At 42.2% G+C, this 16829-nt stretch overlaps 1 protein-coding gene across 3 annotated transcripts in view; it reads right to left on the reverse strand.

The window, feature by feature from the left end:
• Window positions 1-1171: 1171 nt before the first annotated feature.
• Window positions 1172-16829, reverse strand: part of KIF16B (kinesin family member 16B) — a 325810-nt gene continuing 310152 nt past the window's right edge. For all 3 annotated transcript variants that reach the window (XM_037043081.1, XM_037043080.1, XM_037043079.1), the window contains one exon: window positions 1172-2154. In XM_037043081.1, the coding sequence (XP_036898976.1) occupies window positions 1996-2154 (159 nt within the window). In that variant the 3' untranslated portion in view covers window positions 1172-1995. The remainder of the gene's footprint in view (window positions 2155-16829) is intronic.

Raw genomic sequence — 16829 nt, forward strand, 5'->3', positions numbered from 1 at the left:
AAGTACTTACTTCCTCTGCTTGCAACCATGGGCTAGCGTGGAGCCCAGAGGTCATCTGATGCAACGGTTTCATTTTCAGGTGGAGAGACTGAGGGTCAGAGAAGTGAAATGACTCACCTGCAACTGGCTTTACCCAGAGCCAGCTTGTACTTGAACTCTGAAAACACAAATTACTTAAGATGAGTGCTGGAATCAAAGGATCTTCTGGTTCCTGCACCTTTCTATATGTCTATATATTCTTGCCAAGTTAGTGTTGTACCCTGTGTAATTTTAATGAAATGCCTGCCGTAAGCCTGGCCTCCAATATAAACCCAAAAGGGCAGGAGGTAGATTATCGAGAAAACCATAAACCATTCAGTTCACTCAGCAAATGAGAGACAATCTTTAGCACGTGGGCTCCTTTAAAATAAGTGCCCCTATGGTTAATTATTATCTCCCAGCTTTTGTCTTTTAATCTCTAGGTCTAAATTCTCCCATAGTAATTGCCCCCAAATCTATGCTTATAATCCCAACTGCAGGCCAAAGCTAGTTTTTCTGTAGCCATTTAAAAAAAATCCTCATATTTTTCCATGCTAAACGCTGATATCTAATTACTGTAATAATAGTTTTCTCCTTATTGGGATAATTGCAACTTTAAATATGTTTTTCCAGGTTGGAGAGGTCTGTTTCACAGGCATATTCTAAAAGATTGAATGTAAACATTTGTTACCCATTCGTTGGTGACCTCTATTACTAAACTGCATCTTCTGCAATGCAAATGCTGAGTTATACAGTGTGTGTTTTCCCAAGCACATTAGATAAGTTTTTGAACAGACCCATAGAAATGATCATGTTGCACACTTACAATAAACTGAGCTACATGGTAGATTCCATAACTTCATTTAATATTGACAGCTCAATTTAAATGTTGGAAAGCAAATACCTTTAATAAATTGGTGTGAATAATCATATACTTGATAAAACTATTATACAGGAGTGTATACATATATAAACCTAAAGGGAGAATTATATACATTTCAATATATACCACATATATATTTTTCTACTCATGTTTCTCTTTAGTAAAGCAAAGCAATTTCACTATACATAGATGTGCAATGCTACATCAAGTCCTGAGTGATTTAAGGAATCATTGATAAGCTACTGTGATTTCTAGTTTTTCAGCTAAAGATCCAGAAGATTCGATGACAATAATGTGAACAAAATTATGTTTAAAAATATGCCTTCAGCTGTATGCTCATTTTGTGCTTAGTGGAGAAAGCTTGAGAATGCACAGTACGCATTGTTATTTGGGAAAATTTCCTTGAATATTCAAGATTAAACAAATATCCTATTTGTATCAATTTATAGAAGTTTTAAGTAATGTCACCTACATCCAATTTGTCAGGCATGGAAGGCTCCAGTCATGATTAGACTGAAAATCACTTTTGCAGAATATGAAATTCTGTGTAAACATCAGTGTTTAGGTATATACAAAACTTCTGATTCAAACAAGGAGAAAAATAAAAAATAGAGCAGAATAATTTTAAATGTTTTTCTTGGGATATAGTCAGCAACATGGAAGGAATATAAAAAAATAAGAGTATATTTTGGTGAAAGAGGAAACCAGACGAAAGTCATTTAAAGGAGGTCTGGTGAATCACCACTTTGGAAGGTCCCATGTTGGCTTGTTTCAGAGAACCCAAGATAATCAAGCCCCATCCACCTGGCCGCAGGGGATGGGCTCCACTGTGCAATGAGAAGGAAGCACTATGCAGAAAAGGCCACAATTCAACCGCTATGGGACAGTAACTGTTACTGATCGGAGTCACTGTCAGCAAGCAAAGCATCCCAGCTCGACACTCAGGCACTAGGTATGACCGGTGAGGGTGGGCAGGTGCTGCATGTCTGCCTGCAGCAGCAGGAAGCAGGCCCGCCCTGCCTGGGAGGCTGCCCTGCACCAGAGGCCTCGCTTCCAGAGAAGGCACTGCACTGGTGGTTCCTGTTGCTCCAGCTCTACCCGGTCCCATAGCTGCTGTAGTCGAAGACTCCTTTCTTGAAGAATGGTGAGAACTCACAAATGGTGTGTTTGGAAAGAGTCAGCCCCACTTTGTGGATGTGTAGGGGAGACGTTGCAGATTGTAGCATCACATTGAAAAAGTCCCTGAGGTATTTCTGAGGAAGAGACAAAGTTAAAACCATGGTCAGGACATTGTTGGGAAGAGTTGAGGAGGAGAGCAGAAATGTCCAGACACAACTTCCCACCCAGCTGTCACCATCATTAGAAATGATGTTCGTGCAATCTTCTCGACTGCCTTTGCTGCCATCAGATGCACCAAGGACCCAGGGCTGTGATATCCATCCTGCAGGTGCAGGTGACATGTCTCTGGCTCAGAGATCTGACTCACAGCAACAGAGCCTCAGGCTTATCTGCAGACAGTGCCCAGAGGTGCTCGCACAAGGCTCTGCTTTTCAGCAACATTGTCACTATTCAATATGCTATATTTTAAAAAACCCATTTCCCCCAACTTACTCAATTAAGTAGAAAGATGAATAAAAAGGTGAGGAGGGAAAGGCTATCCATCCGTACAATGCTAGACACGCTGCTGACTGGTATTTTTAAATGGGACAGTCCCTGTCTGCTTTGAATCCTTCTTATACATAAAGGAAAAGAAATACTGGGGGCAAGAGAGTCAATTTCAAGTACTAATATTTACAGATCATTTTGAAAATCTTATGATCATTGATGAAAAGAAATTCAGAGTAATTGCTCCGAGCCCTTTCTCACTGCCCCCGCCCCCCCCCCCCCCCCCCCCCCCCCCCCCCCCCNCCCCCCCCCCCCCCCCCCCCCCCCCCCGGCCACACACACACATGTCCGTCACAGCATCGTCTGCCTTTCCTGGTACTGAACAGCAACGTGTGTGTCTGGGACTAGGGGCCTAACTACTGGGAATGAGATCAGATGTGGGTGCTGGCAGGATGCAGTAAGGGAAAGAGGACACACAAAAACAGTCACTGTATTTCAGGTCAAGCAAATCTGAGCCATAACAGAAAACAAGATGGATGGTGACGAAGGGAGCGAATGGAGGAGAGGGTGTGCTTAGGACTAAACCTTTACTACTGTCTCAGCTTCTTTAAAAAATATAAACAGTCCTGTCACAAACTCAGAAATGAAACACAATAATTAGAGACTTTGATTAACAAAAAGAACCTGTCTAAGCAACATGGCCCGGGCCCACAGCAATGATCGCCCCATGGGAGATAAGCAGCATTGTCTGCAGACATTTTTGATTGTCACTGTGGGTGGGGGGTGGGGGGCAGGGTGCATCCAGAGTGGTGGCCAGGGGAGCAGCTGACACCCTACAATGTAAGGACAGAATCACTTGGCTCCGAATGTCAACATTGCTCCAGCTGAGAAACCTTGACCAGAGAAAGTTGAATTCTTTCAACTTCAACTACGTTTATGAATTGCCAACCTCAAATTTACTTCTGAAAGACACTTCGCTCAAGAAAAATCTGCTAGCTACCTTTTTAAAAACAATTACTAATCATTGTTACTAAGGATTACTAATAATTAGCATTTCTATAGTAACTACCAGTTTCTAAAAATCTCTAGCCTCTGATTTTTAGGAAGTGTAACTGATCAACAGAACTGCACATTCCCCAAATGTGCGATCAGAGCATCCTGGCATGTGTGCACACCGGGGAAACCACCATCGAAGCTAGGTGAGGTGAGCAAGGCTAGGGATCAAGAGAGGGTGTGTGTTTTTAACTCAGACTCTGTTTTCCCTGTTCAGTGTTCCTAACTTACTGGTCTCATGGAATTTCTCATGAGAGGTTTTTGAAATGGCCATCAGGTTGAGGTAAGAAGGTATCAAAACTGGTAAAAAATAAGATCTTACTCCAGTACTTTTTTGCATCAGGGAGGCAAAAGGGAACCTGACTCAGCTTTTCCGGGGGGAAGGGAGGCTAAAAGTACCCATTTCACAGGGACCTGAATTCCATCCAACATGGTTTCTAGTAAATAACACAGACAACACCTGACCAGCCAAAGCTTGCAAGGGGCACAACTAACTGTTTTTGGAATGACAAGGGTGCAATGATTTAGAGGGAGGGAGAGGGGGAGCTGGTCCACAGTGCTGCCAGAGCTGGGCGGCCGTGCAGGGGTCATCTGAGTAGCTCCTACCGGGCTGGTTCCCAGCTCCTGCTTCAGGATTCCCGTGGGCTACCATAACCGCAGACTAACACTCGGGGGAAAATGTGCCCTCAAGGTGAATTCTGACAGAATAGGAGGTATTTAAATCTGGGAACAGATGTTATGTCAACATCTGTCATAACTAGTTCACAAAGCAGAGGTCCCTTAAAGGGCCAATAGAGCCTGAAGGGTATAATGAAAAGAGAAGTGAAAGTTAAAAATATAAAAAATAGAAAAGGAGAAGGTACTGGAGGCACTGTCCCTGCCAGCGCACCACCATAAAAAGAGAACAGCAAATTAGCTGCAGGTAATGTCTTCTTCTTTAAATAAACTCATTAGCATGATTCAACGAAAATTCTAGACAGAAGGGTCTGCTTCAATTAACTGTAAACATTACAGATAGTTTTTTCTTTGCTTTGCTGAATTCAGCAGGCTTGCCTCTCTTTAAACGGAATGTTTCCTTGTTTAAAGACATGTTCTGAGTAGGAAGTATTCTTTGCTGAGCCCTCAACATACTCTGAAATATGTGAGGTGAGGTGTGTGACCTTGGTTGGCTGTGACCAGAGCCACGTGCTTGAAATGGGCTGGGCATATTCTTTCTGACGAATCACAAAACTGAAGGACTAAGCCCAGGGGTGGGGAGAGAAGACAGAACTAAAATTCCAGAAGTTTCTTGAGTCCACAGACAGCATCTCATTCTCCTTTGTAAGCCCCATCATCCCTGGCCCACTGGCTCTCCTCACACTCCCTCACAATCCCTACCTCAAGGGTAACTGCTATTCTGACCTCTCGAACCATCCATTAGCTTTGCCAATTTTTGAACTTCATATAAATGGACTCACTCATATTAATGGAGCCACTCACAAAAAAATACATTCTTTTGTGTCTGGCTTCCACTGCTTACCACAGTGCTTGTGAGACTCACACAGTGTTTGGTAGAGCTGTACTCTGTTCATTACACTGCTGTGTGGTATTCCACGTGTGAACATCCCACTGGCTGACTCTAGCACAGGGCATGCAGCCATGACTGACTTGGGTCTTTTGCCTAAGCTCTTCCTCAATAATAAAATCTACTCCCATATAATGGTGTCTGGTGAGTCATTACTATTCCTCAAAAAAAAAAAAACCCAAACCCTTAGAGTTTGGGGATCAGTCCAAGATAGCCAATGTACTAGTACTTTATTATATATATTCAATATACACTGTAATCATATATAAAATATATACTTAAACACACACATATTTACATTAGTAATTTTTATTGCCTGCACACAATGTTTTCCACAGCATCTATGGCTGAAGGGAGAAAATGAAAGTTAATCTCGTCAAAGCCTTCCTTTCATTGTTAAACCAGACACCCCAGCCCTTCCTGGTATGTGAAGAGTAAGTCCAGATGTGGCGCTGCATCCCCAGGGTAGCACACTTCATCAAAGAGTGTTACAAAAATTGAAGAACATTAGGAGTTTAAGTGACTTATCATGGTTATAAGGACAAAGTAAGAAAAGGGTTTGTGAAATCCAACATCCAATTTTTTCACATGCCATTTTCTCAATTAATAAAAGAATAACAGCAGGCATATTTACATATTGGTAACCATCAGGGACCACAGAAGGCCTGCAATCCTTGCCCACCCTGCTGGTGGGTGTCCCCACCTGAGTCTCTGCTTTGTTAGGCACTTTGGAGCTGGGCCACTGAGTGAGAAAGGCAGTCATACCCACTCAAGCTGTGCAACATATCTGCTCTGTCTCAGATATGTGGAGGGTGAAAGTCAGATTAAAACAAACCTTCAACAAAACTGCGAATTGGGAAACGGAGTGGCAGAGAAGGAGGAGGTCTGGGAGAGGGTCTGTCACACTGTGAGGGATGAAGGGAAAAGGAAGGGGCCAAGAGGACAGCAGGCCACAGAGAGCTGGGAGGTCTGGCTGGGGAGGGCAAGAGAGGGTAGAGGGGAGAACGGAAGACAGAGCTGAGAGAAGGAAACAGCACAACAATGTTGGAGACAAATGCCCATGGGTTTTTTGTTTATCAAGTTGGCAAAAAGATTTAAGAATAAAAAGTATATACACTTATCTAGGTTATTTATTTTTTGCTGCTTGGATCAACACTGAAGTATAAGGTGTTTTCTTATCAATACTTTCATAAAATCAAATTTAGATGGCTAATCTTTAAGGCATATTTCAGTACTGACGCTGTGTACCTTGCTGTGAAAAAATGCCTTTCATCTACAGGCTGCAGGCATATTTTATATTTTATTTTTTTAAAGTCAATCTATGTAGGTACAGTGAGCAGGGGATAGAACTAACTGGGAGAGATGGGCCCCATGGGACTTTTCCAATGTGTTAAACTGACATGCATGTGCTTTTAAAAATTCCCTCAATACAGACAAAATCTTGTAGGGACCATGAATTGTTAAAGGAGAGACCAAGAGGCAACAAAAGGACAAGAGACACACAGATCGTCAGAGATACCCCACACCAGGCTCCTGATCCCTTCTTTCCAAAGTGGTACTTTTTTCCCCTTTAACTCTTACCTGCCAAGACCCCTTGGAGGATTTCCTTAGAGCTGTCTCCCAGGTGCACATACCAGGCTGACTAGGCTCTCACCTCATCACTCTTTCGAAGAGGCCATTTAACAAGGGCTTGCAATGTTCTGGGCATAGTGAGAGCTTTTAATGGTACATCTTATTTAATTACCACAACAACTTTTTGAAGTAGAGACTAGGCTTATCTCCATCTTCTAGATGAAGAAATTGAGGTCCGGTTGCTTAAGTAATGTCCCAAAGGTCACAGAGCACAGAAGTAGGAGTTCCAGGACTGGCACCCTGATCTCCTAACCCCAGAGGCTGGTTCTCAATCAGCAGCGGCTGCCCACAGGGTCCACCAGCCCCTCTTCTGCAGCCGGGCACCCCTCTCCTTAGCACTGCTCTCTCTCAATGGACAAAGCTGTTTACACTGGGCACTGCAGCTGCTTGGGCCAGATGCACTGCCTTTCCTGGGCCCGATGGTGCTCTCCTGGAGAAGACACCAGAGCTCTGGGTCCTAGAGTTAATGTCCATACAAACACTGGCATCTTCTATGAGGTTACCCTCTTCTATACAGAGCCCTAGGCAGCTCTGCTTATGCTCCGATTCCCTATTCGCGGTGCCTTCGTGAGCACTGGCCATGTTTTTGACTGCCCGGCCTCCATTTCCCTTCTCAAACAGCACTCAGATTTTTCAGATTTTCCCTTCTGAAAAAAAATGTCATTCCCTTCTTTGGGATTGGTCATCTGTCTGACGTAGGGCAGTGAACTGGTAAAATTTTTCCCATTCATTTTTTGGGATGGGCATCTCACAGCCAGAGGTCATGGATTCCTGTTGGAACCAAGGGTCTTCTGGGGCAAGCCTCTTCCTTATTGAGAAGGTGCTGCCATAGAGCATTGGCCTCCCATGGTGGGGGAGCTTCAGGAGAGCCTTTGGTCTGCCCATTTCCAAGCCTAGGAGTTGATGAGCTCTTTTCCTGCCCTCGGAGGCACCAGCCAGGAATCAGAGGAAACCTTCCATCTACACCACACCCAAGCTCTTTGAGGGGCTAGTCTGCTGTCAGACCCAGGCATCTGCTCAGGGCACTCATCTCTTAGGAAGAGGTCAATCCCAGGAGGCTCTTGTGAATAACCTTCCAATGGGTCAGCACATCCTAGGGGTACACCCCAGTCCAGTGTAAAGCTGGAAGGGTCCTGCCCCAACCCTGCTACACATATAGGCCACTCTAAAATTCCAACACCACTTCAAAACACAACTAAACATTACTAATCTTTTGAACCAAAATGGGCTAATATGGTCTACTGACTGTGTTAATAAGTTCTGAAAACTGAAACACACTCCTCACAGCAATCCAGGGTAATTCAGACAGAATTTGGTCAATCAATTATTTTAGAGTTTTAGCCTGGTACCTCAATCAATACACTGCATTAGGGAAAAAATGGAATATAATTTGCTGGTATATGCTATTTCATTTTAGATACCTTGAAGAAGGTCCTTATGTTAACATGATTCAAATGTGACCTACAACAAAATTTTTGCTTCAGCTTTAGCTGAAATTCTAGTCGGGTCTTACGGATGGACCATGCGCCGTGTAGTCCACCCTGGCAAAACCCTGTGAGATTGGCAGGGCATTAAATGGTGTGTCCCCTCCCATCTTGCAGTCATTTCCTTCCATGTCTGGGATCTGGAAAGGAGGGAGGAGGAGTGCATAGTATCTAAGACCAGCAAACAGTGCGAACAAGGGAGCAAGGGCAGCATGTATGGAGCTCTGATGGCAACAGCAGGACATGAAAGAGAGCGTGGTGGGCCTTGGATCTGGGCCTGCAGGCACTTTGTACAACGCATTTCCTTGTTCATGAGCTTATCTGACCCTTAAGACACACTGAGGAAGAGGCGGACAGGTATGGGTACACTGTGTTTGCAGATAAAGAAACTGAGATCTCAAGAGGCAAGACCTGGACGAAGTCAACAGTCTACAAGAGGCTGACAGAATGACTGGTTCCTCATTCAGGAGAAAGTCAGGAAGGTCTATTATAATTCTCACAGTGCCACCCTTTAAGCATGAAATGTAATGTGTAAGTGTAAATGTAGCCCCTGTCTTTGGTGCTGTCCACACCATCCCCAGGTAGGCTTTCAGAACTTACCTAGAGTTTCAGTCAAACACCTGTGTATGTGTACATGTGTGCACATATGTGCATGTGTGTTCAGAAGATGTTGTTATGACAATATGACCTCAGAAACACTTGAAAGACCTTACCTCCCCTTCCTTCTATTTTAATTAGCAGGGGAATAAAATCATGGCCATTTTATGTTATTAAAACATGTCTGTTTTAATAAGGCACATGACAGTTGCTGCTGCCTACTGCTTATTTCATCTGCAGTATGTCACACTACTTGTTTCACTTTAATGATTTTCCCAGCCATCTCATTGTTGTGGGGCCCTCATTATTTTTCAAAATTTCAACATAAATCCTTAATTTAAAGTTACTGAAATTATTAAAACTGTAATGGTCTTTATAAATCAAATAGGTCTTTACCCACATTTCCATTGTGACATACTAACAGGGAAGACAGTTCAATGGCATTTCTTGTTTTCAGAAGTCAGTAGCCACAATCGCAGCTTAAAGACAAACATCCATCCAATAAGACTTAGGGGTTTCAGTTACGGTGAAGCACACAAAAAATCTCTCTGAAGAGAGATCAGTCTCAGATGGGGACACACTAGGATATTTCTAGACCTGAGAGAGGTGTGGTCATCACTGGCCATGTATCACAAATTGAACCAGTAGAATCAATATTATTTTCTTGGTCAAGTTTTCCTCATTCAAAACTCTCATAAATTCTAGTATGAACTCCTCTGTCTGTTCAGGAATCCTAAAATTTGTCTCCACCAATCAGATAGGCTGGATAGCTTTTCCAACATGCCCCAAAGTCCCCCACACTCTGACAGAATTAGAATGGTTTGATTCAAGCAACTCTTTCATCTTGCACACAGTTACTACACACTTGTGTTACATGAAGCAGTGTGCCAAGCACTGGGTGTCAGTGTTGAATAAGACAGTGCACATCCTGACAAGGTGCGTGGGCTGGCCCACACCCATCTCCTTCTTGTTCAAAATTGTTCTTATTGGTGCTTTGCTCCCCGCATCTAAATCCTACTTATGTTTTATGGACCGGATAAACATTTGTTCTTTGTTGACTTCTCTCTCTTCAGATTTTATTCATTCACCCAACAAATATTTATTGAGAGCTTTCTACATGCTCTCAATCAGACCAGTTCCTGTCCTGAGCAACTCACAGACTTTTTGGAGAGATGAGGAGGTAAAGCAGTAATTAAAATATGGTTAGAAGAAAACAGGAATGAGGTGATTTGGAGGACACAGAAAAAAGGCACCCAGCCTAGTCCTGGAAATTGGTGACTTTTAAGACCTGAGAGGTAAGTAAGGCTTCCAGCAGGAAGATACCAGAGGAGGCTTGGTCAAGTCAGTGGTAAGAGCATATGCAAGTCTCACAGTGGGGAAGCAGAGCTTGGGGCACCACCAGGAGTCCAGCATGACTGGTGCACCAGGTGTGGACCACTGAGTGGGGCATGCATTCCTGGAACACACTGGTCGTTGGGTCAGCACTCTACCAGTTCTCACACTGGGAGTCCTGCCCTGTGCCCTGGGGATCTCTCTTCTCCTGAACCAGAAGAATACTACCAAGTCTTCTGGGTGGAGCCTGTTACTTTTCTTAACCAAGAGAATGCACTGGAGGTAATTCTGACAGTGAAGAAGTTGCCTTGTAGGTTCCAGTGCCCCAGCTGAGACCAGCCCCCCAAAAAGCTTTCTTTGGTTTCTACTTATGATTTATGACTAGCCAGAAATTACAGTACTATTCTACTTCATGCTAACCTCTCCCAAACTTTTTAGTACTTCTAATTAATAATTCTGTTTTAATAGGTACTTCTTTTCTATCTATATAAGTTTTAAAATAATACTTGAAATAACTACTCATCAAAATATGGCATTTATGTCTTGATGTTATAGAGAATTCTGAAAGTTCACAGTTAAAATTCATCAAGGTGAAATGTTAGTCCATGATTACAAAATCAGAACTATTCATTACAGCTATACAGAGAATCTTCTTTATGTGTTTAATGACATAAGCATACTGTATTGAATTATTATGGTATAGCATTAATTGGACTCATAAATTTAATATACTCAGACTGGTTCAAATAGTCTAATAAAATCCAGGAAGCTTTAAAAATTTTATAAGAGATGTACATTTAAAGTCCATGTAATATTCAGTTTTCATAGGTTGATGTTCCAGCTCAGGTTATTAAGTTGCTCCAATGACCATGACTCAGTCTGGCTGACAAGCAAACTTAGGGTGGAACTCCACAAACAAGCCACATGAGAAAGCCCCACTCTGCTTCAACTGTGAGGCTGACTGAGTGTTATCCACAACACAAGTCAAGAGTAGTCCCATCATTTCAGCTCATGGAAGAGAAGAGAGAAATTTAGTTTATGCTGCACCTGTGAGCCATAAGGGAAAACATACATCAGCTAAAACAGAGCAGACTAATAGCCTCCAGACAGTCTGATAGGCTCTGTTCTAAACTTCACTTGTTTGAAGCAAAATATGAGAGGACACTCAGGAGAAACCCAGGTCTCAGGGCTCACCCCAGTACTTCAATAATTGTTTATTGGACCCAGATAAGAGATGGGTAACAGGCTAAATATAGATACATAGCAGCTCAACTTCCTCAGCCCTAAGGGGAAGGTTGGAAGAGAGTCCTGGAGGCACGCCCCATCATTCGAACCACCAGCTTGGTGTAGTCTAACTGCACCATGAGCAAGCTCCCAAAGCACTCAGCCACTACAGCCACCATGCTGGGTGCAAGGGACATTATATCACAGGGGTGCAAGATAAGTCCTGGAACTCTGCATTGCGGTTTCCTCATCTGATTATATTGTAGTTTTAGGATTAGAAGATTAAATGAGCTCCTATGAAGTGCTTAGGGAAGATCCCAATTCACAGTATGTGTTCCATATACCTTTCTCCTCAGGGAGTTAATCTGCAAATATGTTCATTTTTTCCATCTTTTAGTTGTTTAAAAACACATGAGCTTAAAATGTGGAAGTATTTAACATCAATGTTCTCCCCTTCAAAGGAAAGCAGAAGACAGCAAGAATCCCAAAGTCACCTCATATTAGATATTGACACACCCTAAAGAGTTGCTTTTAAAAAATTAATCTGTTTTCAAAATGATGAATCATATTAAAAATCTAATCTATACTAGGTAAATCCATTATCCTTCAAAGCTCATTTTAAGATACATTTTGGATACTAAGATTCTCCATCTGGAGAAAACTTTTTTTTCTTTATTTCTAAGCTTATGATTCCTTCCTGTACTCCACAAACCTTTATCAAGGTTCCTGACATTTTGAGATAGAATGCCTGCTCCCAGTAACTGCTCTGACTGACAGACTTTCAAATGAGAATCTTGCTGTGTGGTACCTCTTGGCTGTAATGTACTTAAACTCAAATTCAAAGAACCAGGTCCTGGAAAACCTGAGAATCAAGAAGTAGGTGCACATTAATTACTGGATTGCCAAATTTCCCTGTTCATGGAATCGGGAACTGGATTCTGTGCAAAGCTGCAAGGACCCTGAGTGATTGTTTAAATCACCAGCCATTCCTGTGGTTGAGCAGAATAATCCTTCCCTTTACTGTCTGACCTAAGATTGTTTGCATATGACTGGCTTTGCACTGGGCCATCAGAATAGCCCTCTCTGTCTCCGAATTCAAGGGCAAGAGGGTAAACTCTTTACACTCTAGGAGAAAAGACCCAGTGTCCTCTTTTGTTGCCTGGATCAGGGGCTCCTGATGATCCCTGTGGGACTATTTGCTTTGCAGATTATCCTCCTGCCTTGGGAGTGATCCCCACTGTCCACACACTGCCCTATATCCCCGGGAGCCATGGTCATGCCCCAGGCTGATAAGAACTGTGGCCTCTAGTGGTGGGCCTGTGACCCCATCCCACACAGAGGATTAGCTAGGGATTTGGATCATCTGCACCAATGATCCCCTTCCCTGTGGACAATGACCAAAACTGCCTATACCAGGGAAGGTGAAAGCAGGTAGAAAAGCCAGACTAAAACTTCTTTAATATAACACCTCTAATTCTAAAAAAAGGATGGGGTAGGTGTCGATTTCATACCAGAAAATAAAAAATTCCTTCACCAAACAGATACTATCTACAGAATTAAGCAACTAAGTTTAAAATATATATACACTGATAGCATAAACTTCTTGCTCAATACTTTGCTCACAAAGGACACTATCCATTAGATGACTGTTGTAATGAGTGGCTATTAGGTAATGTCAATAAATCATGATGAACAATGAGAAGCATGAGTTTTCCTTTCTTAAGATCTTACCTCGTAAGAGGTATTTCACAGTTTTATAGTGTCTCCTTTCTTCTGAACAAGGCAAATTTATTAAATCCCTAGAAAGAAGGAAGTCTAGCAAATTTTAATTTATGCTTCAAAGCCAAATATTAGCAACTCTTAAAACTGTCCTGGCCCTCTCACATTCTGAGAAGTTGCTGTAGAAAAGAAGTGAAAAATGTAGTCGACTGGGCAGGTGACCAGACATATGCCTCCTAGGATACTCATGTCTGGCTAACACCAAACGAACCTGAAACTGTGTATCAGTCTTTCAGTTGTCAGAACTTTTAGCACCCATGGATGTTTTCAAGTGAAAGCTGGTAAAAAGTGCAGCAGAAAAAGCTAAAAAGAAATATTGGCAAAATGTGGACAGAACGAAGATCTGCAAGATCAAAGGGAAATCCTACTAGCTAGGGGATCTTGGAAAATGATCTGAGGCATTAAATCAAGAAATAATGGGCTAATTTGACATCCACAGTTTAAGCCAAAAGGAAACTGCCTTTCAAAGCAAGAAATGTCAGTTTATATTGGCTAAGCTATTACTTGGATATGCCCAGAGTCTTTCAAAGAAACTGCAAGTAAATGCAATTTTGTGAAGTGAAAGATAAGCACTATAAATGGAAAAGAAAGGGTGAATCATTAGTGACATATACCAAGAGCATAAATGCCCCAGACTACGGAGGTAGTCAGAGCAGACAGAGTCCTCTTGCTGCTCATAGCACTTATCCACAGAGCTCTGAAATGAAAGCCCTATGACCCGCTGGGCTCTGTGTCCCGTTGGCTAAACAAAACCCACTGAGAAAAGGTGATGGCTTAATTTACTACCATTTTCAACTTTGACTAGCAAAGGCTTTAGTGATTCCATTATCAGTTTCCAAACTCTACATATATATAACAGAATACAGGTGATCTCAATTAGAAAACAGATTAGAGAGTCTTAATTTTTTAGTTGCCTGGAATGAATATCATATATGTAAATGTAATGGCATTGTAGTGAATTCTGAGAATCAAAGTAAGTCTATCTAAAAATGGATGGGAGCTTTACATGGGCAAACAAGAAAGATAAAAAGTTGTTGAGAATTGGAACAAACTGATGTTTTCATCCATTTTCTACCAATATTGCCTCAGGGCTGCAACATATGCTAAGGTGCATTACTGTTATAAAATATGTGATATATACGAAATAAAGAAGGGTTGTCAAGGGCAAAAATAACCAGCTGAATTCTGAAATGAAGATGTGCTTTCAAAGTCCATAAAGGGCACTATGAAGATTCACTGGCAAAAGGCCATCATGAGCATCTTTTATCTAAGAAAAGCACAATTTATTTGGGAAACAAATCTAAATAAGTGGGGTTAAGGGAAATGAAGCATTTTCAATAAAGCCTAATTCATATTTACATGAGAAATAATGATTCCCAGATGTTGATATAAACAGTGAGCAGAGAACTTAGTGGGGATGGGACAGAGACTGTGGTTCTTAAAACACACAAATTTGCAAGAAGAATTTGGAACATGTCTTTTGGGCTGTTATAACAAGGCAAGTGTGTGAAGAGGGACTGTACCAACATCAATGGAAATAAATATAATTGATTACTTCAGGAGGCATGCAGCTTTCAGGGTTAATACAGCTCTAGAAGATGCAAAAGTAACAAGTGCAATGTTAACACAACAGAGGAAAGAGTGATGTGCACCACACAGTATGGGGCTTTTCAAACAATCTCAGAGAAGGAATAATTAAGGGATGGAAGAAGGGAGTGGGGGTAGAGAGAGAGAGAGAAATGGAAAATAGAGGAGACAAAAATGAGAGGCGTATAAGACCAGGAAGTTCAACAAAAACAAATTTCCAGAACAAAACAACAGAAAAAACCTTAAGAGAGGAAAATCATCATGAAAATCTCCCCCCAAATGAAGGACATGTGAGAGACAGTGTATGTGAAGCTGAACTGATGAACTGCTTCCCAAAGTAGACTGCGAAAGCTCAGAGCAGTGGGGCAGAGGGAATCCAAAGGGTTGAGATCCATACAAAGGATCAGGAATCAAAATGGCTTTGAACTGCTTAGCAACTGGAGTTGAAAGACAATGGAGCAATCCCTTTGAAATTCTGAAAGAAAATAATTCCCAACTAATATATTCTATCCAGCCAGTGTGGGGGCAAAGAAAGATGTTTTCAGACATGTGTCTAGAAATTTATCTCTTATACATCCTTTCTCAGGAATCTGCTAGGGATGAGCTCCATCAAAGTAAGGAAGAAACAAAAACAGGGCACAGGAAGCAGGGGTGGCTGAGAAGGGAGATCAGAGTAGATGTGACTCAGACTGACTAGAAGAGGCCAGAAATTTCCAGAAATTCATCAACAAGGCTGAATTGATGAAATACCTGATGTTCTGAATATTCCAAAAGAGATCTGTATAACTGACCAAGCATCTGAGGTTGAATTAGCAGTCAGTAAGTATACAACAAACTGAGCAAACACACCTGCAGACCTGACACGTGGCATGTTTTAGGAGAGTGGTGAGGCTGTCAGTGCACGTGGGGGAACCCTGTTGACAGTGGGTTGTTAAGAGATAGCAGCTCACATTCAAACAAAAATCAAAAAGAAGCAACACATGAATGCAATTACAGTTTGAAGAAAAACACCAAAAGGTACTGAACGGTTGCTGCCTGGGAAAGGAAAGTTGGAGGGTATAAACAGGGGGCAGGGACTGCTTTTCAAAAAGAACTAATAGGACTATAAGACTATAACCATAATTGATATTTAAAGAATGTTTTAAAAATACACACATGAACAAAACATTAGGTGTACACACATGCACACAAGCATGCACACACATGCACTCCTATCTCCCTCCCTCCCTCCAAAATGGTCAGAAGAATATATGTCCAACCCGTAAGAGCAGTTACCTCCGGGCAACTGACTCTGTCTGAGGTCCTTTGAAAGCAGAGGCTGAGGAAGGTGATGTGAGGGTGATTCTGGACATAGAAGCAAAGGGGTAGGAAAGCAAGAGAAGGAGAAGTACCAATGAAAGGAATGTGGTGAAGTGGGTCACTGCTGTGGGTGACAGGACTCAGTCCTGCTGGGGACACTGTGAGAAACATGTAGAATTGGCTTCCAGATCACCCCAGTAAAGGATGGGAGGCAGGCACATTTATCATAGACTTCTACTCTCCCTCCAACCTCTTGCCTGGTGCAGTAAAGGCTGGAGGGAGCTGCCTAGACTGGAGAAGGCTGAGGGAGGGAAGCTGAGAGACCCCATGGGACACTGCCAGCACACGCTGCCACTGTCCGTCAGGGTCATGACCAGTATTGCTGCAGGTCAAAGGGCTGTGAAATAAATACACCACTGGACAGGACTGGGATTGGTGGTATATTTATTAGATTAACCTAAGATTAAGGGAATCTTAGCTTTAGCTGTAATGAGGGAGCCCTTTGCTTAGTGGTGCCTGCTATACACCCTGGGAAGCCAGTATACTGCTGGAGTTAGTCTTTGCTCTGGGCTCTAGTTGCTTTGTTTCCTGCACAGTGTTCTTACTACATCTTTAGCATCCAATTTTCTGATAAGGACTTTGTGATTCACAACAAGTTTATCCATTATTTTCCTTGGAAAAATAAGCATTTTTAAAGTACTTAAAATTCAAGTTTTATTGCAACCATAGGCAATAAGAACTCAGGTGAATGTGATTCATACACTGGGTCTTA

The sequence above is a fragment of the Sturnira hondurensis genome, unplaced genomic scaffold, assembly GCF_014824575.4.
Source record: "Sturnira hondurensis isolate 20B ecotype Veracruz unplaced genomic scaffold, ASM1482457v3 Scaffold0003874, whole genome shotgun sequence".
NCBI lineage: Eukaryota > Metazoa > Chordata > Mammalia > Chiroptera > Phyllostomidae > Sturnira > Sturnira hondurensis.